At 38.4% G+C, this 23639-nt stretch overlaps 1 protein-coding gene across 9 annotated transcripts in view; it reads right to left on the reverse strand.

Annotated features, from left to right (window-relative positions):
• The window catches only part of ADCY2 (adenylate cyclase 2), a 283437-nt gene that overhangs the window by 201481 nt on the left and 58317 nt on the right, over positions 1 to 23639 (reverse strand). For all 9 annotated transcript variants that reach the window (XM_036309124.1, XM_036309130.1, XM_036309126.1 and 6 more), the window contains exon 3: positions 4506 to 4667. In XM_036309124.1, the coding sequence (XP_036165017.1) occupies positions 4506 to 4667 (162 nt within the window). The remainder of the gene's footprint in view (positions 1 to 4505; positions 4668 to 23639) is intronic.

Genomic DNA, 23639 nt, shown 5'->3' on the forward strand with positions numbered 1-23639 from the left:
TTTTCCATGATTGGTCAAGGTGGCCATATTAAAAAGGGAGAAAACTGTCATGAAATGTACGGTGAGCTGAAAATGGAAATATCTGTGTGAAGTCTTGTGTTTAATAAATCAGTATATACTTTTATATGGGGGACTAACTAACCCATTGACAGGTGAGGATAGATCATTCAAACAGAAAATCAATAAGGAAATATTGGCCTTAAATGACACATTATACAAAATGGAATATGTATACACACACACACACACACACACACACACAGAGAGAGAGAGAGAGAGAGAGAGAGAGAGAGAGAGAGAGAGAGAGAGAGAGAGAGAGAGAGAGAGAGAGAGATGTAAATGTACTCTGGGCCTTGGAGTATTGACAACTCAGTGACAAGACAGAAAGTTCAGATCTTGCCTCCAAATGTCATTCTTCACTAAAAAGAACCAGGACTCCTTGGAGAGAGGCTGACTTTAGGGCCAGGGCAGGGAAAGCACAAGATGAACCTGCAACATTGTATTATGCCAGAAAGCAAGGATGGGGACACAACAAAAGGGCACTGAAACCAGCTTAAAGGGGTGCCCAGAGGACAAATCTGAGACCATATGGACAACAAAATCAACATTCATCGTGGTTTATAATCTATTGACTAAAATAGAAAACACAAAACAGTGTAGATATAAATACGTAAAGAAAATGGCATCTGCCTAGTTTCAAAGTACCTCTCCACATATACTAATTACAAAGAGGAAAAGAGTCATGTCAAAGAAGAAATGCCTGATGGACAGCACCATCATCCTAATGACCACCATAAGTAATGGGACAAAATGGAATTATGCAGCCCTGATAGAATGTGATGCAGTACACCATCATGTCGGTGATTCCTGCCAACAAGGCATGACCTCCCCCTCTTGAGGAGGAAACATCAGACACTCCAAACTGAAGTACATTGTACAAAATAGCTGGTCTGCAATCTTCAAAAGTGGTAAGATCATGAAAGCTAAGGAAGACTAAGCAATCGTCCCAGACTGAAAGAGACCAAAGAGACCTGAGATCACAGTGCAGTGTGTTTCTGCTCTGTCTTTTGCTTCAAAGGACATTAATGGGAAAGATGAAGGAACCTGAACGATAGTAATAGACAATGTGAATTTCCGGATTTTGTATGGTTATGTAGAGCATGGCACTGTAGGAAATATACACTAAGGCATTTGGGTGATGGGATATCAGATTGGCAGCTTACCTTGAAATGGCTTATGGGGAAGAAAAGACTCTCTGTACTGGATTGGCAACTTATTGGCAGACCTATGATTGTTTCAAAGTAAAAGTAAAAAATGTACTAGGATTATATCAGAAAAACAAGCGATAAAAAGGCTATAGGAAATCCTCATACATCAATAATCACCATAAATGTAAGTGGATTGAATTCACCAATAAAAAGGCACAGAGCAGATAAAAAAAAAACACCCAAAAACCCCAACTGCATACTACCTTCAAGAGACACATTTCAGCTGAAAGGACAAATATAGATTCAAAATGGAAAATGATTTTCCAAGCAAAAGGCATCCAAAGAAAAGTGAGTGTAGCCATACTTATATCTGACAAAATAGATTTCAAGATAAAAAACAAACAAACAAGAAACAAAGATGGACATTTTATAATAATACATCAAGAAGACATAACACTTTTCAATATATATGCACCCAATCAGGAAGCATCAAAATATATAAAAACAACTACTAACAGAACTAAAAGGAAAAACTGACAAAAACCAATTATACCCAATTAACAGGCATAGATTTATCATTCAGACAGAAAATCAATAAAGAAATAATGGCCTTAAATGACACATTAGACCAAATGGACATAATTGACATTTACAGAGCCTTTTATCCCAGGACACCAGGTTATACATTCTCTAGGGCACATGGAACATTTCAAGGATAGACTGTATGTTGGGATACAAAACTAAAAATTAAATATCATATTTAAATATGTTAGGAAATATCATCCATAATTTTCAGTTATTAACTACGTTTCCTCAATTAGATGATATATCAGAGTCTTAGGATGAATTTTACTTCAGGACAAATGCTGGTAAGATGAATTTCCCTAGAATAGCGAACTCTGCTACTCCACAGGGAAGGGGACTAAGGTTAGATTTCCTATTAAGTCAGTATTTTGGTTAACATAAGTATTACATGTTATCAATGGGCTGGCAATGTTCAAAAAATAAAATGAAACAAAACTCTTTAGTATGGGTCCATGCTCAATAAAATACACTCTTTCATTGATGGTTTAGAAGGCAGGGTGATATTGATCATCACTGATGGGTTATCTTTTCTATCAAACCAATATTCTCTGAACAATGACACCACAGCAATCTGTAGCATTCTTACACACATTTTCATTAAAACAATTCAATAAAGTGTTTTTCCTGCAACACAAACCAGTGTTATTTTTCAGTTATAGTTTCAGCTCTTTTCTTCATTATTTTGATGATTACCCAGGAACCTTCCATTTTAAGTCTGCTGACATATTTTGCCTTTCCCAGTGAAAGTATTCCTAAAAGGATGGAAGACTGACCTTATGTTCTTCCGTTCCTTTCAATGGTATTCTTATATGAAATACTATGAAATGAAGAAGTATTAATCTTTTTATTATTTCAGGATTATATTATCTGGCTGTCTAGTGACAAGTATTTTTTGTTGTTGGCTTTGGAAAGTTAATAAATAAAAATGTAAGATTACATTCTTTCCCTTCATTATATTTTTATTAATAAAAGAAAATAAAAGTGCTTTAAAAAAAACTCCATATGGTTCTTTATGAGCTAGAATATGCCAGGTTCTTTGCAAAGCAACTTACTTTTTCCTTTAAAAAAAATCCTATTTAATCATACATCAATAATCACTGAAAATGTAAGTAGACAGGCATTATAATCTTCATCTCCCAGATATTTTCCTATGACATCTGCTCCAACAAGGGGCAGAAAAGACAGGTATAAAATGTTCAAGGGATGCATTCCATGGTAACCCAAACCAGAAAGGTGCTGGGGGCCAGGAGACATGTTTGAGTGCTTGTTGCAATGTGAGGAAGACGTTCCTGCTGCGATTTCATAATGTCAATAGGCAAAAATACACCCGCTGCAGGCCCTGCATGGGACCACCTCAGGCTGAGCTTAATGGCCCCAGTAAAGGGTGGGTGGAGGAGTGGAATTTATGGGAGAAAGAAAAATGTCCCATAAATAACCTCAAGGGAGGCTCAGAAATGCAGAACAAGGAAGCAAAAGCTGGGGCAGAGGGGCGTCTCCCACCTCCTCCAGGCATGGCTGGGTTGTTTCTTCTTTTAAGACACCCACCTTCATTCTTTCATTTGATTGGCTACTGATTGGCCTCCATCTGTGTCAGGCGTGCAGGTTGCAGGCATGTGTCTACTCTGCTCAGTCAGTGGGACTGCACTGACGAAAAACCTGGCTTTCCTCTGCTTCCTGGGGTGGACTCTTCTTAGCAATATCTGAACAAGTCACCATGAGCCTGGAGCCCGCTATGCAAAATCAGGGGCCGTCGCCTTCACAGGGGCTTGGCGCTCAGAGGATGTTTCACAAACACAGGCTGCTCTTTATGAACATTGTGTTTTAAACGATGGGAGAGAAATACTGGGAAAAGCAATCGATCCCTAGAAAGCTTTCCAACTAAGAGAGATTACTGCAGAACCAAGGGTCAGCCTCCAGGTCTGCCTCATGTTTCCAAATAAAAAACTCCATCAAGCACATGACAACTAGTTTCTAAGACCCCATAGGGCTCAGGTGACCCACATCTTAAATCCCCTTTACGATGATAGTACTATTCTTCACTACTTCTCCCCCTGATGCACTTTGCACCATGGCTGCATCTCTTACATTTGATTCCAATAGAGCAAAATAAAATACACCTTTTACAGGTTAAAAAAAAGACTGTTAGAAATAACTCTAAACTCCTAACCCTCGTGTCTACAGATGCACATAACAAAAAATCAAATCGCCTTTCAAATGCTTTTAATTAACTAAATGGGTGGCTTCTTTGAAATACCATTTATTAGTAAAGCTAAATTTGCTGTTATCACGTTTCTAAAAAACTTTTTAAAAATGTCCATGGACCTGCCAGAAGATTAGAAATGGATAAATCTTTTGTCCTCTGTAAAGACAGGTAGGAGAGAATTATGAATTTAATTGCAGAAGTCAGTTCACTCTAAAAATAAGAGCACTAAATTATAATGTATAATGAGAACAGCTTTTAACCATCCAAATCACACCACCATTCAGCAATCAGCAAAATGGAATTGCCATTTCCAACTTTCACTGTTTCTAATTGCTAAGTGACTGTTGGTTCCACTGATGAAGGGGTGTGCATGGCTGGATACTCATTAACAACACTCAGAGTCAAGGTCAGAGAGCAAAACTTGAGCACCTGCCAGGTATGAAGAGCCACAGTCGGAGCAGGCGTGGGGCACCTCAGGCACCCCCAGCAGGATGGGGAAGGTTACCTACCTGCCAGACCAGGTGCTCCTTGGCCCCGGGTGTCGCGGACAGGCAGACGCTCAGCACAATGGTGTGGGAGGAGGAGGTGAGCACGCTGGCGATGATGGCATCTCGCATGTTGAAGGGCAGCATGGTGTAGACCACGAAGATGATGAAGAGGAAGAAGGACACCTGCGGGTGGAGAAGAACAGCGAGTCACAGAGAATCCCCATTCCCAAGTGCTTCCGGTGTCCTTCCCATTACAGGCTGCATAAAACATCATGAACTGCACCTGTTTAAGAAAATACTGTTATGACAAAGCCAAATAGCGCAGTAAAAAAAACACCCCAAAACACCCCTGGATTACAATTAAAGACTAACTCTTGCAATTGTAAAAAAAAAAATCATCCTTTTCCCAAATTTGGGGATTTTTAGTTTTGGTATCCAAACCATGGCAAACATTAGGTTAGTCAAAGTACTTCATGGGTATGGGTGCAAGGCTGGTCCTCCACCCTCAAGGATGGCTACCTGAGCTTTGGAATGCACATCTGGAACCTTTAAGTTATCTATGGCATGATTCCAGGAGAAGGGAAATAGATACCTTCTGGGGGAGCTATCGAAAGTAGATAGCTGCAATGAGTATGCACATGTAAAAAAACAAAATAAAACAGCATAGAGGTGGTTTAGCTGTTATGAAAACAGTTTGGCAGTGTCTCAAAAAGTTAAACATGGAATTCAGCAATTCCATTCCTCAGCATATACCCTACAGAACTGAAAACAGGTACTCAAACCAATACATGTACATACATACTCAAAATAGCTAAAAGTGGAAACAACACAAATGTCCAACAAGAGATTCATGGATAAACTGTAAGTGGTATATCCACAGAATGGAATACTATTCAGCCATGAAAAGGAAGAACATACTGATACTTACTACAATGTGGATGGATCTCAAAAACATTATGCTACATGATCAAAGCCAGGGCAAGAGACCCCATATTGTATGATTCCATTTATATGAAATATCCAGAATAAGTAAATGTATACAGACAGAAAGCAGATTAGTCATTTCCAGAGGCTGGAGAAGAGGGGATGGGAAGTAAGTGCTTAATAGGTACAGGGATTCATTTTAGGGCAATGACAAACATTTGGGACTAGATAGAGGTGGTAGCTGCACAGCATTGTGAATGTACTAAAGGCTACTAAATGTTTCCCTTTAAAATGACTAATTTATGTTATGTGAATGTTATCTAAAAAACCAATATGAAACAGCTTAAAGAAAGGTTTGTAATGAAATAGAAAATGGATTAATAGGCAATAAAACAGGCCAATTTCATTACAAAAGAAGTAGAAACAGAAGAACATCAAAATGGATAAAAAGGTTGTAAGTAAAGCAGAAAAAGGACAGACAACAGGGAAATTTGGAAAGTAGCATTTGGTGATCCTCACCACACAGCTCTTCACTCAAAAGCAAAAGGGAGGAGAGAACCAAGATGGCGGCATAAGGTATATACCTGTACAGTCAGTCCCCCACAACCACATTAAAACTACAACTAAAAGACAAAATGGCTATCAGCCAGAACCACGGGAAAGCTGGCTGAGTGGAAGTTCTACAACTAGAAGGGGGAAAAAAAGTGCATTGAGACTGGGCGGAGGCGCCAAGAGCAGAGGTACAGAGGCACGCGAAACGACTTCACCTGGGTGTGTGGTTTTTTTCAGTCAGAAGTGAGATACTAGGTCCCGACTGCACTGAACTCGTTTCCAGTGAGAAACTGGGGACCCAGACTTCTATGGGGAGAAACTAGACTGTCAGGCAGTGGGTCAGAAAGCGAGGGTTACTTTCCTGCAGAGCTGCTTGCAGGGAACATTGTTACTGTGGGGGCACGGGACTCGGGGACTCCGGGATGCAGAGATGCCTATAAGCAGAGACGGGAGAGGTGGAGACAGCTGGCTGACAGCCATCGCTGTTTGCTCTGCCCTGGTAATTCCCTGAGACCCCACCCCACCCAATTTACAACCTCACCCAAGCTGTACACAGTGGTGCAAATGAATCACCTGTCCTTTCGCAGCCTAACCTAACAAACTGCTGCTGGGTCAGAGAGCTCCAAAACTTCCAAACCCCCAAAAAGAGGAGAAATCTGCAGATCTCACTGTAGCTCCTGCTGGGTGGACTCACACAGTGGCTGACTTTGCACCTCCTTGGAGATCCAGGAGCCAGTGTACCCAGTGGTCAGATACCAGATTTCAACTCCTCACATCCATAAGTAACACACTCAAGAGGCAGACTCAGTGAGCACCAAAGCCCCACTGAAGCAAGTCCTGCCCCGTAAGGGTGTCTCCAGCACAGCAGTTCTTCCACTAAAGACACAGCGGGTCCTTGCAGTTAATTGGCCTGAAGGTAATTTTCTCCCAGGAATACCAACAGCAATCAAGGCTTAACTACAAGACTGTGCACCCAGCCCACAAAGGGGTGCACCAAGAGTGTCTACCTCAGGTGATTGGGGAGGCTGAGCCACTGGGCCCAATAAGACACCTACCACACAAAGCCACTCTATCAACACAAGGAAGCAGCCAAAATGCGGAGACAAAGAAACATGTCACAAATGAAAGAAATGGAGGAAAGCAAACTACTGGATATAAAGTTCAAAACCACAGTTATAAGGTTACTCAAGAATCTTCTACAAACCTCTGAGGAACTTAGTGAGACCTCCGAGGAACTTAATGAGACCTTCAAGGATCTTAATGAGAATGCCAAAAAAAAAGGGAAAAGGACCAGTCAGAAATTAAGCATACACTGACTGAAATAAAGAATAATATACAGAGATCCAACAGCAGACTAGAGGATCGCAAGAATCAAGTCAAAGATTTGAAATATGAGGAAGCAAAAAACACCCATCCTGAAAAACAAAAAGAAAAAAGAATCCAAAACTTTGAAGATACTGTAAGGAGCCTCTGGGACAACTTCAAATGTACCAACATCCGAATTATGGGGGTGCCAGAAGAAGAGAGAGAGCAAGATATTGAAAGCCTATTAGAAGAAATAATGACAGAAAACTTCCCCTACCTGATGAAAGAAATAGACTTACAAGTCCAGGAAGTGAAGAGAACCCCAAATAGGAGGAATCCAAAGAGGACCACACCAAGACACATTGTAATTAAAATGCCAAGGAAAAAGATAAAGAGAGAATCTTAAAAGCAGCAAGAGAAAAACAGTTAGTTACCTACAAGGGAGTACCCATACGACTGTCAGCTGATTTCTCAACAGAAACCATGCAGGCCAGAAGGGAGTGGCAAGAAATATTCAAAGTGATGAATAGCAAGAACCTACAACCAAGATTACTCTTACCCAGCAAAGCTGTCATGTAGAATTGAAGGTCAGATAAAGAGCTTCACAGACAAGAGAAAGCTAAAGGAGTTCATCACCACCAAACCAGGATTATATGAAATGCTGAAGGGTATTCTTTAAGAAGAGGAGGAAGAAGAAAAAGGTAAAGACAAAAATTATGAACAACAAAATGAAAACAAATACATATCTATCAACAAGTGAATCTAAAAATTAAGTCAATAAAAAAAAATCTGATGAACAGAATAAACTGGTGAATATAATAGAAACAGGGGCATAGAAAGGGAGTGGACTGACAATTCTCGGGGGGAAGTGGGTGTGAGGGCTGTGGGAAGAGATTGGACAAAAATCTTACACCTATGGATGAGGACAGTGGCGGGGGGTAAGGGCATGGAGTGGGGTGGGAACCGGGTGGAGGGGAGCTATGGGGTGAAAAAGAGAATTATCTGTAATAATCTGAACAATAAAGAGTTATTTTTAAAAAAAGTTAAAGGGAAGCTAAGGGCAGAGCGTGCCCCACATTCACAGCGTGACCCGTGTTTAAGGATCCTGCATCCTAGCACTGCAGGAAGGACTGGAGACACCATGCCAGCTGCTCTGAGAGCTGGGATATGTGTTCATGAGAAGGACAAGCCAAAGGCCCTGCTCCTGATGGATGTAATGAGAGGGACTTATGGGCAGGCATTAGGCTTGTCTACCCTCGTGTGTAGTCATGGGACTCTGTACCACATATTACAATGGAAAAGGACTGGTGCCGAGATTCTGTGCAGCAGGATGCCTCAGCAGCAGCACTACTGACATTTGGGGCTGGGTAACTCTTGGTGGTGGGCACCTTTCTGTGCATTGCAAGGTGTGTGGCAGCATCCCTGGCTCCTACCCACTAGATGCCAGGTAGCACTGCCCTCCTTTAAAGTTGTGACAATGTCTTCCAGGGGGTAATATCACCTCTGGTTGAGAACCACTAGGCTATAGAAAAAGTTTCTTTTAAGATGAGAAAAACAACTGTTGCATAGTTATGGCTTACTGAGAAAATTAAATTTTCTTTGGAATCCCTAATCTCCAACAAATATACAGGAAATATTTCCAATGAACTTATTGTTATTTTTTACACATAGCATTTATGCAAAACCCTTATATCCTATAAGAGATATTAAATTAATACTTTCAGGTATAAGAATTTACAATCAAGAACCAAAGAAAATATCTGTTTTTTATAACTACATATTTTCTCCTAATATAAAAAAACTTTAACACTTCTTTGAAATTATCAGTACTTTGAACAGCTTAATTTTGGACAGCTTTAAACCTCTAACATTATTTCAATTAGCATGTAATTTTGCAAACATCGTGAGCTTTGAAATGGAAGCATGTGGAAGGCTTATCTACAGTAACTAAATGGAGAATAGACATTAAGTTTTCCAAATACCATTGCTCCAGTTAAGTGTTCCTTTTTAAAGGACAAAATGAATTTTTAAAGGTCAATTAAGTAAGTCAGATTAAATTAAGTTTTGGATGTCCACCGCAGCATTTTGGGAGCACAGCTCGTGGTGCCTGAGTAGCATCTACAGGCTGGAAGGGGAGGAAGAAAGTCAAGTGCAGTCCAAGTCTCACAGGGAAATGTTCTTCACTTCTTACTAATCCCAGAGGTTTCTAATTTTTTTTCAGATCGCTTCCCAAAGAAACTTCAAATAGGGCCATATGTAAACCAAAATGAATTTGGCACATCTAAAGAATGTGTGGGTAAAAATCTCCAAGAAGTCTAATGCAGTCACTTGGGTTTCCATGTTACCATGGGGACATTTCCGTGACTGAGATTCCTCGAGGATAAATCTCTGTCAGTAGGATGGAGAAGGAGTGGCCATTGGTCAGATTACTGGGACCTGCAGAGAAACTCAGATTAACACAATACCTGAAAAGGGAGCACTCATTCCAATAAGATGGTTTCAAGTGTTATTCTTCACTCTCATTCATCCAGCATTTGCATTTTGCAGGGCATATTTATCAGATCTACTTGAACCTTAAGCTCCACAGGTTTCAAACCAACTAAGAGCCTCTCCTTTATGTTCTTAAACCTGTTTGTCTTTCAGGGGTAACTTGATTCTGCCCATGATGTCTCTGTCCTCCAACAACCCAGATGAAAACTTCAGAATCTCCTGTGATGATTTTCCTTCATGTCCACACTAAAAAATAATGTCTTCTTACTTTAGGACTCCAGTGTACTGCACCTGTCTACCCTACTTCCACCAGGCTGGTCCATTACCTTTTAATTTGTTTTAAATGTATGCTTCCAACATACTGCTTTACCTTGTTACTCCCACTATTCTGCCAGCCACCCCCCCACTCCCGCCAAAAAGCATGCTTCTATGTTTCCATACTTTCTCTCACTTCTTCTCTTGATCCCTCAGCATGGATATCAAGGTGTGTGTCCTTTCTCGTCTTTGTTTTGGCTCATTCCATTCCCCATGCTTTTGCTAATCATTAGGACTCGTAAGCAAACATTTCTAGCTTCCCTCCTTCTGGGCACATGGTACAATCAGCATTTTTTTTCAGTTAAGCCAGGCCAGTTGACTTGCTTTGACAATGAAGTATGAGCAGAAGTGATATGTGTCCTTTCTGAGTGGGAATTTTCAAAGCTGGTGCACAACTTGCCAAGTCCTCTTCCCTCCATGGCAGTCATGGAGACACAACATTGGAGCTCCTCTGAGCCTTGGGGGCAAGTGAGGAGTGTGTGCGCGCGCGTGCACACACACACACACACACACAAGAGAGAGAATTTTATATTGATAAAATAAATAGGATGCTTTTATGTGCATAACTCTACAATTTGCTCTTACCACTGAATTATATATCATGGGCTTCGTTCCAAGTCTGCCCACAATGTCTCTATCTACAAACAACCCAGTTGAAAAATGTTATCAGTTGAAAATATTCCATAGTAATGGATGCACTAATTACTCCAGTGTTTCCTTACTGATGGAGATTCATAGCATGATAGGAATCCCATATCCAACTGCTGCAGTCATACTCTCACTAATTTCCTTTTCTCCAACATTTCCTTTCTCCAATCCAGCCAACAGGTAGCTGCCAGCTTCATGATTCTGAATGCAAAGGTCTAATTGGTTCCTTCCTTGGATGAGCATTTGCTCTGGCTTACCCTGTGCTCTGAATACATTTATCAGAGGATTCTTATGATCACAGAATAAAGTGGAAACCATATGGCCTGGAAGTCAAGACTCTCCCCAAACTGACCTTTTTATCCTTCTCCATCATGCTCTGGAAGGATCCTCTGCTCCAGCAAACCTAGGTTATTCCCATGCCTTGAGCATGGAGGTGCTCACCTGTAGGTCTGAAATTCCCCACCACCAGAATTTTCTTTCTCTTTTTGCTAGTCCTCATGACCTGCTTTACTTATTCACAAAAATTACAGTTCTAGGTTTATTTGTTAATTTTCATTCCCCACACTGTAAAGGTCAATGACCTTTGAGGGCAGAGACTTGATTCACTCATAGCTAAAACCTCAATGCCTAGGAAAATACCTTTGCATAGTAGGTGCTTTACAAATGTTTGCTGTCTGCATGAAAAATTCTATTACACGTCCCAATATGAACCAAGTCATATCCACTCTATTAGCATCTACTCATTAAATGCATCTCTAAAAATATTCTGTCATCCTCTTTGGTCTAATTAGCCTAGCCATTAACCATAGCCATGTTGAGTTTCAAATGATCATTTGTCTATTTAGTAGACTAATTACACTAAAAAATTCGAATGAACAGACATTTGTTAATGTCTATGGCAGGCAGCAGCAGATACTGCATTAAATAGGAAACATTCTTGTTCTCAGGGAATCTCCTATGTTGTCTGACTCTGGGAGCCCTTGTGTCCTGCAAAAAACACACAAAACAAACAAGGAAGCAAGCAAGCAAGCAAACACCTCTTTTAGTACTGAAGGCATAAAGCCAGTGTTAATCTACAGAAGAAAAGGTTACACAGGCAAAGGATGTTTATTGAAGCAGCGAGATTTCCTAGGCTGCTCCTCTGCTCCAGCTTCTCAGAGGTCAGCTCAGAAGAGCTGGTGCCTTTCAATTCCCATATATAACTTATCCTTCACCCAATATGGCAGCTGACAAAAAAGATGCACATTCTGTTTTCCCAACAACACAAGCTCTTCCCACGGTGGCCACTTGAGATGTTGGTACAATGAAAACTCACAAGCAAAAAGGAGGTGGCAATTTTGTCACTGCTTTCCCATAGAAGTAGCTCTTTTGCAGAGAAAAGCTCATCTTCTTCATAGAAAGTGGTCCCCCCTCCTTGGTTAGCAGAGAGTAAGGGAGATTCCCTGGGCTGCAGTCTCATTGTGCTAATGAGATCCTGAGCTGTATTTTTAGAAATAGGATCAGAACTGTGCAATTGAACAAGGATGCACGGAAGGGTCCATGTGACCCATCCCTTCAGAAGTAGGCCAGAAAGAGCAGAGGACAGGGAGGGCCAGATGCTTCAAAGACTTCCTGACTTCTTCAGAATATCATGTCAAGTGTATGAGTTTCTTGTGGTTGCTGTAACTAAGTACCACAAATTGGATGACATAAGCCAACACAAATTTATTCTCTCACAGTTCCAAAAGCTTAAAATTTGAAATGGAGGTGTCAGGAGGGTTGGTTCCTTCTGGCAGCTCTGAGGGAGAGCCTGCTACACACTTCTCTTCTAGAAGATTCTAGTAGCTTCCTGTAATCTCAGTCATCCTTTGACTTTTAGGTGCATCATTCTCTGCCTCCATCTTCACCTGGCCTTGTTCCCCTTGTGTCTGTGCCTTCACATGACCTGCTCCTGTCTGTGTCTCTCTGTACAAATGTCCCTCTTATAAGGACACTATCATTGGATTTAGGACCTATCCTAACTCATTTTGACCTCATCTTTACTAGTTACTCCAAAGACCTATTTCCAAATAAGATCACATTTACAAGGACTGGGGGTTCAAACTTCAACATATTTGGGGGTGAAGTAATTCAACCCACAATATCAAATTTATACTATAGCTCAAACCAGAATTTAGATCCCAAGTACTTTCTGTCCACCTCACACCATGCTCCATTCCCACATGAGAAATGAAAACTATGTGACTCCAATATCCATGTTATTTAGGTTATGACTCCAACAGAATTTAATAAAAAAAATACATTTTTAAACAGAAAATCATTATGAACAAAGAGAAGAGATGAGGTACAGCATAAGCAAGGGTAAGAAAGACACAGAAATGGGTCTTAACTGGACACAAATCGGGTCCATCAGTGTCCCACTTTTGTCTCAGGCCTCTGGTGCAAAGCCCACGATTTTAAGATCATGGCTCACATTTTTTTCAGAGTTAAATGAGAAGCAAAAGGTTCCCAGACATGCCAACAGTAGCTTTAAGATGGAGCTTTTAGATTTTTCTTTTGAGAGGTACCTCAACTCTAATATCTTTATATCTAGACTTACTGTCTAGTCCACCCTCTCCTACAATGCATAAACAAGCATAATCAGCAAGATAATCAGGATTAGTTATGTAAATTGCTGCAGTGCTCTTGAGAAATATACATGTACATCAGAGAAACATCTCCTATTTTTATGCTAATAATGTTAAGGGAAATAACACCCCAGTGAACATATGAGATTATTTTATAGCCAAAAGCAGAGCTACTCAAATCATTTTTCTCTCCAACAAACCTCTGAGAAATCATAAATATAGTATTTAAAGTAGTGGCTTAATTTTCAAAGACATAAATTTTACTAAAAATTATAGACATTATGTCTTCCTAACTAAAGAACGAAGTGCAGCGCTTTTAACATTGTATTTCATTGTTGTTTTAGAATATAATTAGAAATGCCAAAATGTAGTAAAAATTGCCGAAGAAAAAAGTAGAATTATTGAATATATTTAACTGATTGAGCTTCCTATAACACTGAGAAAAAAATTCAGTCTTTATTATGCTAATAAGTGTCCCTCCTGATATGGTCTGGCTGTCATTGTCTCTAATCTCATATCTTATCATCTTCCATTACCCTGTTCGTATATCTTCCATATGGACTTTCTTGCTGTTCCTTGAACAACATCAGAGCATTTGCATTGGCTATTCTTCTGTCCTAAATACTCTTCCTCCAATCTTTCCAGGGCTGGCTTCTTGTCAGTCAGGGCCCACAACTCAAACACCACTTCCCCAGAGAGAATCCCACTGATCCCCCATTTTTTCTAGCTAGTTGGTATGCTTTAAGTTTTTTAGATCCTTATAGGAATTAGATTGTTTATTTTATATATATTTTAATTGTGTATTTTCTATCTTTCCCCCACACAAATGTAGGCTTCATGGGGTCAAGGAACATGTATGGATCTGAGAATAGTATGGTACATAAAAGACCTCAACAAATATTTGCTGAAGGAATGAAACATTTCAGGTGTGATTACGCTCAGTGATGTGTAACTCAAGGACATGAGCTTGGCTCTGCACATGTGTGCAATCCCCACTGCCACAACTTCATTCCCACTAAGTAAGCAAAAGGGCCAGACCAACAATTACCGATTACATGTGATGTCTGGGCTGTTCACACGCTGTCCTCCAACTAGTCATTACCCCATTTTGCTTTTTCCATTTTACTGACCAGGAGCATTTGCTTCAGAGGAGGGAACTAAATTGTCAATTGAATTATCAAGTACCATCTCTTATTCAATATCTGAATAGTTCAAGTGGAACCATACCTTTCTTCCTATGAGAAATATACTTAGAAATTCTCAGAAATGAACTCTATACTATTTCAAAACAACCTCTATGAACATAATTCAGGATATAAACTCAGGGACACCATGATGACTCGATGATTGAAAAGATTTTATTTCTCTTTTATCATTATCTTTGGTCAAGATATCAACTCTAATTTTTTTTAAAAATTTTATATTATTAAGTAAAAAATACATATTATATTCTCTGATGGAAAGCCTGAGCTTCAGAAGAGTAATGATGAAATCATGAATCACTGGGTACCTTTCATTCTTCTAAAATGTTATTCAGAGTTAGAGAGATTAATGATGAAATAAGAAGACAATAATGTTCCCTGTGCCTTTTAAAAATCTAAAATGGGTAGGAGGTATGTCATAAATGTTTAAAATCTTGAAAAAAAGTAGAATTTTAAAAACCCTGATATAGGGAACAAAGGCATCTTGCTGTCTTCCCAGCCCTGTCTATCCCAAGCTCTCGGCCCTGCTTTGAGCCAGGTGATGACGGATATGTTCCTTGTTTCTTTCCACAGTTCCTTCTCTTCCTCCTGAGTCCTCATTTGGTTGTGGGTACCCAACTGCCTCTATGTGTCATCTTCCTTTTTTCAGTCACCATTCATGTATCCATGTATCTACCAGTGTTTATTTTATCTCTACAAAACATATATAAGGCACTTTATTAGCTATTATGGATAATACAAGGTCCTTGTTCTTAAGACACTTGAAATCATTTGGAGTAAAGGTCAATTTCCAAACTTGTCAATTTATTGCCCTTACCTCCTTTTTCCCACATACTCACATAATGACTGTAGTGTCTGTCTATAAGTCTGATTTGTTTAGAGTTAAAACTCTGTAAACTTCCCACCAATACTTAGCAAACTACTATGTCTCAATGTGGTCTAACTGTCTTCATTGTTAAAGCATTTGAGTTGTATTCCTTGGGCCTGGCAAAATAATAGTGTTCCCACCTTATAATCCTGTTTCCCAGAGTATCTGTTCAGATTTTAAAGACTTGTTTTTGATGGTGGTCATGTGGACAAAATTAAAATGAGAATACAACAGAATTCTTTAAATTTTACTCAGTTAGGGATAGTTTCCTAATGTAGAATGAAGATACAGTGGAATACCTTATCTGTCCACAATCCTTTCTTGTCTCCTTGCCCTTGTCAAGAAAATCAGCAGATGGCATTATGTGTCCTTACCCCACTTGTACTCGGCCAGGAGACTGACTTGAGCCATGGAACATAGGCTGAAGTGACAGCATGCTAGCTCAGAATGAGGATTTAAGAGGCCCAAATTACATTTCTGCCTGCCCTCTTAGAGTTTTTTTATTCCAGATTGAGAAAACTATGGTCCAGAAAGACACATCTCTTTTTACTGTGTGTATAAAAACAAACCTGAATCCAACATGAAGTCTGGAATTTGCACTATCCGCTGAGCCAAGGTAGGGCTGACAGAGAAATTCGGCCAACCTGTAGACTAGTGAGTATGAAATATGAAATGTGCTATTATTACTATAAGCCACTCATTAGAGCAGAAACCTGACTAATATAGCAATTGGTATCAGAAGTGATGTGCTTCTGTAATGAAAATCTAACGTAAATCACTGCCTTTGGGACTGGCAAGAAAGGGCTCCAGTACAATGTTAACCCACTGGCAAAAAAACCAATAAGCATGGCTTCTAAGAATGCCATTTACGAAAATGTTCAGGCTTCATAAGGTCTTTGAATTGCATGATAAAGTCTTTAGAAACAACAGAAGAACTGAGAAAAAGTAGAGTGTTCCCAGAAACATCTCTCAGGATATAGGAACAATGTCACCAACCTAAAATTGCTATTTTGTCTATATCAAAATACATTACACACCAGATTCATTGACAAGTATTTCCTTATTTTATAAGAGGAAAAAACCAGGAGCTAAGGCGTGTGTTTTTTTAAGTCATAAAGCAGCATAAAAACAAGGTCTGATGTTCTGCTAAAGCTAACACATTAATTTGCCATAATCCCTGAAGGTTAATGGAGCTGCAGGAGATGAGCATTTCTCAGTGTATAGGGTCCAAATTATTCAAAATAATAAAAAAAACCCCGTGAGAATCCATCTGCCCTTTCAAAACAGCTTCTTCCAACACCAGAAAGTCCTTTTCCTTAAAATTTTTTTCCCATCAAATGCAAAAACAAAAACAAAAAAACCAAGTTCATTTAAATGGAAGCAATCAGGCAAAATAATGTTTATTAGAAAATGTCTACTTATCATGTTTTCTAGTTACATGATTAGGAAAACATAATGTGCACTGTGATGATTTTTGGATCATTTTTTTCCAAAAGTGCTAAATAGCTTTCTACTTCCTGACGTTAGATTTCTACAAAAGTGACCCCCTGAACCTTTTCACCTCTCATGGCCACCTTTCTGTGTGTCCCAGAAAGACACAAGCCCACCTTTCATTTTAAGAACCTCCCATCCAAGTGGAGAATTGACAAGTGAATATTGGACAGAAAATAACAAGGCATCAGACATCTAACCTTTCCTACTGCAACTGTATTCTCTTCACTTTCATGAACATTCAGATTTACATTATACAATACACCGACATTTAATCAGCATTTATTATGAGGTCACGTGTTCAAAGACAAACAGGTACAGCCTTGGGTAGCTTAGTGTCATACAACAGACAACAAAGCTCTCCAACTGTCAGTAATCTCAGAGATTACTTATTAAAATAAGGACACCCTGACAACGCCATTGATAGAATTAATTAAATATCACAGTGTACTGGCTCCTTTTAAACCAACTGTTTGGGCAAAAAATAACCACACCCTTAATTTTTATTTGTCTTTCTCTTTCTGAGAAATGTCAGCCATTTCATTCTACTCTTGGCTCCACCCGCCTTTATGGAGCTGGGATAAGGATGTTCACTACCTATGTTTCCAGTGTCTAATAACACACATTTTGCATGTCTGTGTTTTTAAACTTTACATTATTGGCTTATATATAGAAACACCTAAAAATATTCTGCCATACTGTATGCGTATAAACTAGCTACATTTTGAAGGTACATGATCTTATTTTATTTTGTTGGATTTTTAAAAATATTCCTCCAGTTAGACAAACACTTCATTGAGGGCTTGACACCACGCTAGGCTGAATGTATGGCTAATGGGCTGTGCTGCAGCAAGCACCACTTTACATCTATTTATGTAAAGGAAAATACTGCTGTATGGAACCGTTTGGAAAAGAAGTATCACCATCTCAATAACAGGTGGAAGAAATTGTGTCCTGAAAAATCACTTTGAAGAACACCGGTTTAGAAGTCTAAAAGAAAAAAAAAGTAAAGTCCTCAAAAAAATGTTATGTAAAAGGACTTTTATTTATACTCACTGTTTTGGTCTTTATGAATATTCATGCCTATATTCTTTTGAAACATTATATTTATTTAATTCAAAAGGCCAGTGCTTCAGAAGAGAAAAACTCATGCAGGGAAAATGAGTGAATTATTCATCTAAAAACAAATATTGTTTTGAGACTCCGTTTTATACTTGTGTATTCAACATCTACATAAATCAGCCTCCGGTGGGGCAGTGTGTTCCTACAATGGGCTCTTAACACCAAAAAAAAAAAAGTCTAAAAGCCTTTGTTTGCTTTTATTTTCTCATTCTAAAAGAGAAAAATCTCAAAAGGGAGAATGAATATCTTTGAACTCTAAAAATGAATTATTTTGGCATCTGCATTGGCTGAGTGAGGCTTTCAACACTTGAATTACCCAACTTCCCGCCACAGTATTCAACTCCAACCCATCAGCATGATGGCCGCCCAAATTCCTTACGTTCTCATCTATTTGTTAGCGAAAACTGGATGGTCTTCAGGGCAGGTCTGTTCCACAGAAATAATTCCATTCTGGAACACCAGAGCTACTTTATTTGGCTCCTTTAATGATATGTTTAACAGAAGTAAAAGGTTCAAACCACCACCACCTATTGTAACAATAGCTCTCTCATTTACGTGGGACATCATTCTTGTCACAGAACATGGTCTTTCCAAGTATTATTTAACAGTCTTGGTGATACTAAATTTGGGGCTCACATTGCACCTCTATGGCATGTACCATGCTATCCAATAAAACGTGATTCCATCACCAGTGTCCTAACAACCAGTAGCAAACTACACACTTGAATAGGCTTTGAATGACCTCAAAGTCACTTCAAAAAACAAGAGAGCACTGCACTTATTTCTGGCTGAACATATTTACTTTTGAAGTGATAAGTGCCCTAGTACTACCTAAGGATTAATAAGTGCATGTAAATTCCTGTTTACATGGGCAATATGTTCCTGAGAGCAAGCTAACTAAACAAAAAAGGAAAAATTGCACACTCTGGGTATTTTCACAATTCTACCACGTTGAAAATCCGTATATTGAAATTATACTCAATAGGTGTTATTTAAAATATTTGATTCTAGATTCAGTAACATTTGATATTTGGATTTAGGTTTAAGTCTGTTTTGTGTGTTCTTTCTGGTTCATAACTGACTTTTGCTCTGTCATTTAATAAATGGGCTCCTTGATCTAAAAGGTACCAAAGACACACGTTTAGTACCCCTGGAACACCATGAAGATGGAGGAAGGTAAAGGACACTGAGTCAGCATGTTCCAGGCTGATACTGTCTCCAGAAACCTGCCAGGTGTTTATCTCAATCCAAGAAGGCAAGGGAACTGAGATGGATTTTCCCATAAAAGCACATCTACATCAGGGTCCAGGCAAAACTTTGGTCAGACTTGTCATTCATTAGCTTTTTTCATGGCTTGTAAACTCCTGTGAAGGGCAAACACAGGGAAAGTAGACGTGGGTTCATGCTGCTTTAAAACACACACACACAAACACACACACACACACACACACACACTCATCTTTTTCTTCAGGCTGTTTTCTCTCTTTGAAATACCATACTTTTAAAATGATTAAATTATGCTCGTTCTACAAGATGTCGGTATTCCACTGCTGGGTGCAGTGATGGCAAACCTTTTGAGCTCGGCGTGTCAGCATTTTGAAAAACCCTAACTTAACTCTGGTGCCGTGTCACATATAGAAATTTTTTGATATTTGCAACCATAGTAAAACACTTATATTTTTGATATTTATTTTATATATTTAAATGCCATTTAACAAAGAAAAATCAACCAAAAAAATGAGTTCACGTGTCACCTCTGACACACGTGTCATAGGTTCGCCATCACTGGCTGGGCAGCACATGTTCCTGTGGCAATGCCCACATACACATGGGCACCCATGCCTGTACTGAAATGCTCTCCATTCCACCCGGATCCTCATGGCATGAGGGGATGGTGCTTCCTTCCTCTTTGTGTTAATAATCATCAAACAGCCAACATACCTGAGGTAGCATTATCTGATGGATAAGAAAACCAAGTTCCAGAGACAGGAAGTGCCTGTCCCAGGTCTACCCTAACAGCAGGTGGTAGCATGTACATTGAAACTCTAAAAGTTTGTGCCAGAGTCTGTACCCTAACACACCCCTTGCCTGCCTCAGAGTTCAGCCCCATACTACCATGCGATTATTGAACTGACATTTCTTAAGGATTAAGCCTATCTTACCTTAAAGTTCACAAGTCAGTCAGTGTTCTATATGTGGATTTTCCTCTATCTGGGTATAATTTTAATCTTTTTTTTTCCTGACTGCCACTATTTTCTGTGCAATTTCTTCCTGATTCTGTGTATGCATGGTTTCCACATCTGGCTGTGCTGGGAGTTGGTATATGAAAGTTTATTTCCTAGCATACAGATTACATAGCATTTGTTAATTTCAGTATTCTAGTTGTGCTTTTGGAATTTGACAATTTGACATATTTACTAATGTGAATGCCTTTGGAGTGATGTGTGGAGAAATTTAGATTATGTGGCTATCTAAATAGAAAGAGTGATACCAGAAATTGTAATTTTCTGTTTTTATCCCCAAATGGTTGGATAACACATTTTTGAAGGCTCAATTCATTTCCCATTGACTTGAAATGACACATATATACTTACGACTATTTCTGTTCTATCCATCTGTCTATTTTTATTGAAGAAACCTAATCTTTTAATTATTATAACTTTCACACATTCTAATAACACAAAAATTCAAGCAACTATCTCTGGATCTTATTTATATAACTTCCCTAATTATTATGGTTTGTGTATTACTTTTTCATATTTAAATTAGCAACATGCCCTTAATTTCCCCAGACTTAGTGCATTTTAGGTGAGATTAAAGATTGCATAAATCTGACATATATTTTTTAGACTACTGAAGCTTCATATGTAAGAATATACCCCCTCTTGATTCATTAATATCTTCTCCGATGACACTCCTTAAAGTTTCATAGTTTTCTTCTAAGAGATTATGAACATTTCTCCTCATGTCTATCCTTAGACATTTTATGTTAATACAATAACATATTCATAGATATACTAGTGTTACTATAACTAGGGTTATTGCCCATTTTTTGCCAACTTTTAAAATTTGTATACTGCAGCCCTGCCCAGTTTGGCTTAGTGAATAGAGCATCAGCTGTGGACCGAAGGGTCCCAGGTTCGATTCTGGTCAAGGGCACATGCCCAGGTTGCAGGCTCAATCTCCAGTGAGGGGTGTGCAAGAGGCAGACAATCAATGATTTTCTCTCATCATTGATGTTTCTATCTCTCTCCCTCTCCCTTCCTCTGTGAAATCAATAAAAATATATTAAAAAACAAACTTGTATACTGCAAAGCACTTAAGCCTCATATATGAACTTATAACACACTGACATATGGAATCTCTTCATTAATGCTTAAGATGTTCAATTGTGTCTCTTTGGTTTCTCAGGAAGTAATAATAAAAATGAGTAACATTTGCTGGCTGCTCACTATTTGCTGACTACTGTAAAAGAGGTACCTTACATGCATTATCTACTTTATTTTAATAGCAAAGTTGTGAAGTATATGGTATTAATAGTCTCACCTGAGATATTAAGATTGGAGGGGTTGAATAACCTGGCCATAATCACCCAGCTATTATATTTCAAGGTCAATGGATAATAGCTACAGTTAATGATAACTTTTCCTTATCCTTTCCTATATGTATACTTCAATTTTCTCTCATTCAACTAAAGTTTGGTTAAATACAACAGAATTGACAGCATACACCCTTCTTTGGTGTTCATCTTAGTGGAAATCCCTCTAATATCACATCCGTAAGAAACTGAAGCCGGCACTTGAACTATGCAAATGTTAGCTGCTATTAATACTATAGATTTTGTATACTATTGGACTAAATTTGCCAGTATTTTTCACAATATTTTGCCTCTACTGCCATGAGATTTGTCAGAAATATTATTTTCTATTGTATTTATGAGGTTAGGATAGTAGGCTGATGCCAGATTCATAAAAATGAATTGGAAAACTTTTCTTTCCCTACTTGCAATATGTGCAACATTACAGAAACCATCCAGTCCTAGAATAAACTCTTCTGATACTAGAGCCCTTTAAAAAATAAGTTCTTTCTAAATTTCTCAAATGGTTATTTTACTCTTTCAGTTGCCTTGATTCTGCTTAGACAACATATATCTAATTAAAAATCCATCTATTTCATTTAGATTTTTAGATTTATCAGTATAGATTGGTACTTAGTCTGCTTGGCAATTTCCTACTAGTTGTGTATTGTTAACAGTGAAAGAAGGAAATGAAAGGCCGTAGAGAAGGCATCAAGGGAAAATAAGGTACCCTTCTATCCTCCCCCATCACCTCTGATAGGAGTTTTGAAACCAAGGAAATATAAATGAATCATCAGGAGTATGCATATATTACTCATCATTTTAAACTGACAATCTCATAAAGTCAAGTTATACCACTCAAGTACCAACGTGGAAATAAAACCTGTAAAGCAGAAATGGTGAGACTCTATGGGGATCCTTGGTCCTCTGATGTGTGTTGATGACCTGGGCAGCAACTATATTTGTGTGTTGTCTGCAGAGTTGTAACAAGAATCCATTGATCGAGACTCATCTACATATCTATCTATCTACCTATCTATCTACATATCTATCTCACCTAACTACCTAACTACCTATCTCATCTATCTATATTTCTATCATTTATCATCTATCCCATCTATTTATTTTTCAGTGAATTAACATATAAGTGCACTGAAAAAGTAACTTTTAAGTTGTCATCATCTATATCTTAATGATTTTATTTCTTCTCTTTTAAAAGCATGTTCTTTTGCATTTTTTGTACTCAATAATAAATTTAATGAGAAAACCCCTGATAGTTATAATATTTCATTTCTAAATTTTAAACATCTCATCCCTATTTTATCCTTTTATCTTTGGTCAACAATAACTACACTCCTTTATTTTTTCCACAGGACTCCTAGTATCTACCACAGGTTACCCTACAGAGAAGAAACACACATTTTGGTAGAAGTGAGAAAAAAAATTTCATCAGTTCAGTCATCTTTTGTGTGATTAGTCCTTTTTCTGAAATGAGTGAAAACTTCCCACTGACTGGCTAAATAATTCATTGCAACTGCTTCTAATTCTATACTTAAATTGAAGAAATAATAACTATTTCATGATCTATTTTTAGGTAAGGATGTCAAAATCTTCAGTTTTAGCACACTCATGCAAAGCTCCAGAGAAATTGAAAAGGTACAGAATGATGACTCCGGGTTTACTTAAAATGGGTCTAACTGCACTGGAAATAGAATAGTATTTAAGAAGAATCTTTTTATTACCAATAGATGAAGTACATTATCCTAAAAAAAAAATCATACATATATTCAGTTTAGGCCATTTCATTTAAAAGCAACTATCCTCCTTTGTCAATGTATTTAGTTAAATTCCTGGGAATAAAATAGAATTTCAAGTATTAAGAGCTGTTAGAGTATTAATTTCCAAAAGTAATTAATTCACCCATCTTCAGAGTTCACAAGAGCATGCTAGATCTTCCAAACAAGTGAATCTGAGCCGCCTGACACAGAGATATATGAGCTTCCTGGCACATCATGAAAGAGTGGTAAAGTCCCCACATAGCAAATGTGATTCCTT

Source organism: Myotis myotis, unplaced genomic scaffold (genome assembly GCF_014108235.1).
Source record: "Myotis myotis isolate mMyoMyo1 unplaced genomic scaffold, mMyoMyo1.p scaffold_m19_p_5, whole genome shotgun sequence".
Taxonomy (NCBI): domain Eukaryota; kingdom Metazoa; phylum Chordata; class Mammalia; order Chiroptera; family Vespertilionidae; genus Myotis; species Myotis myotis.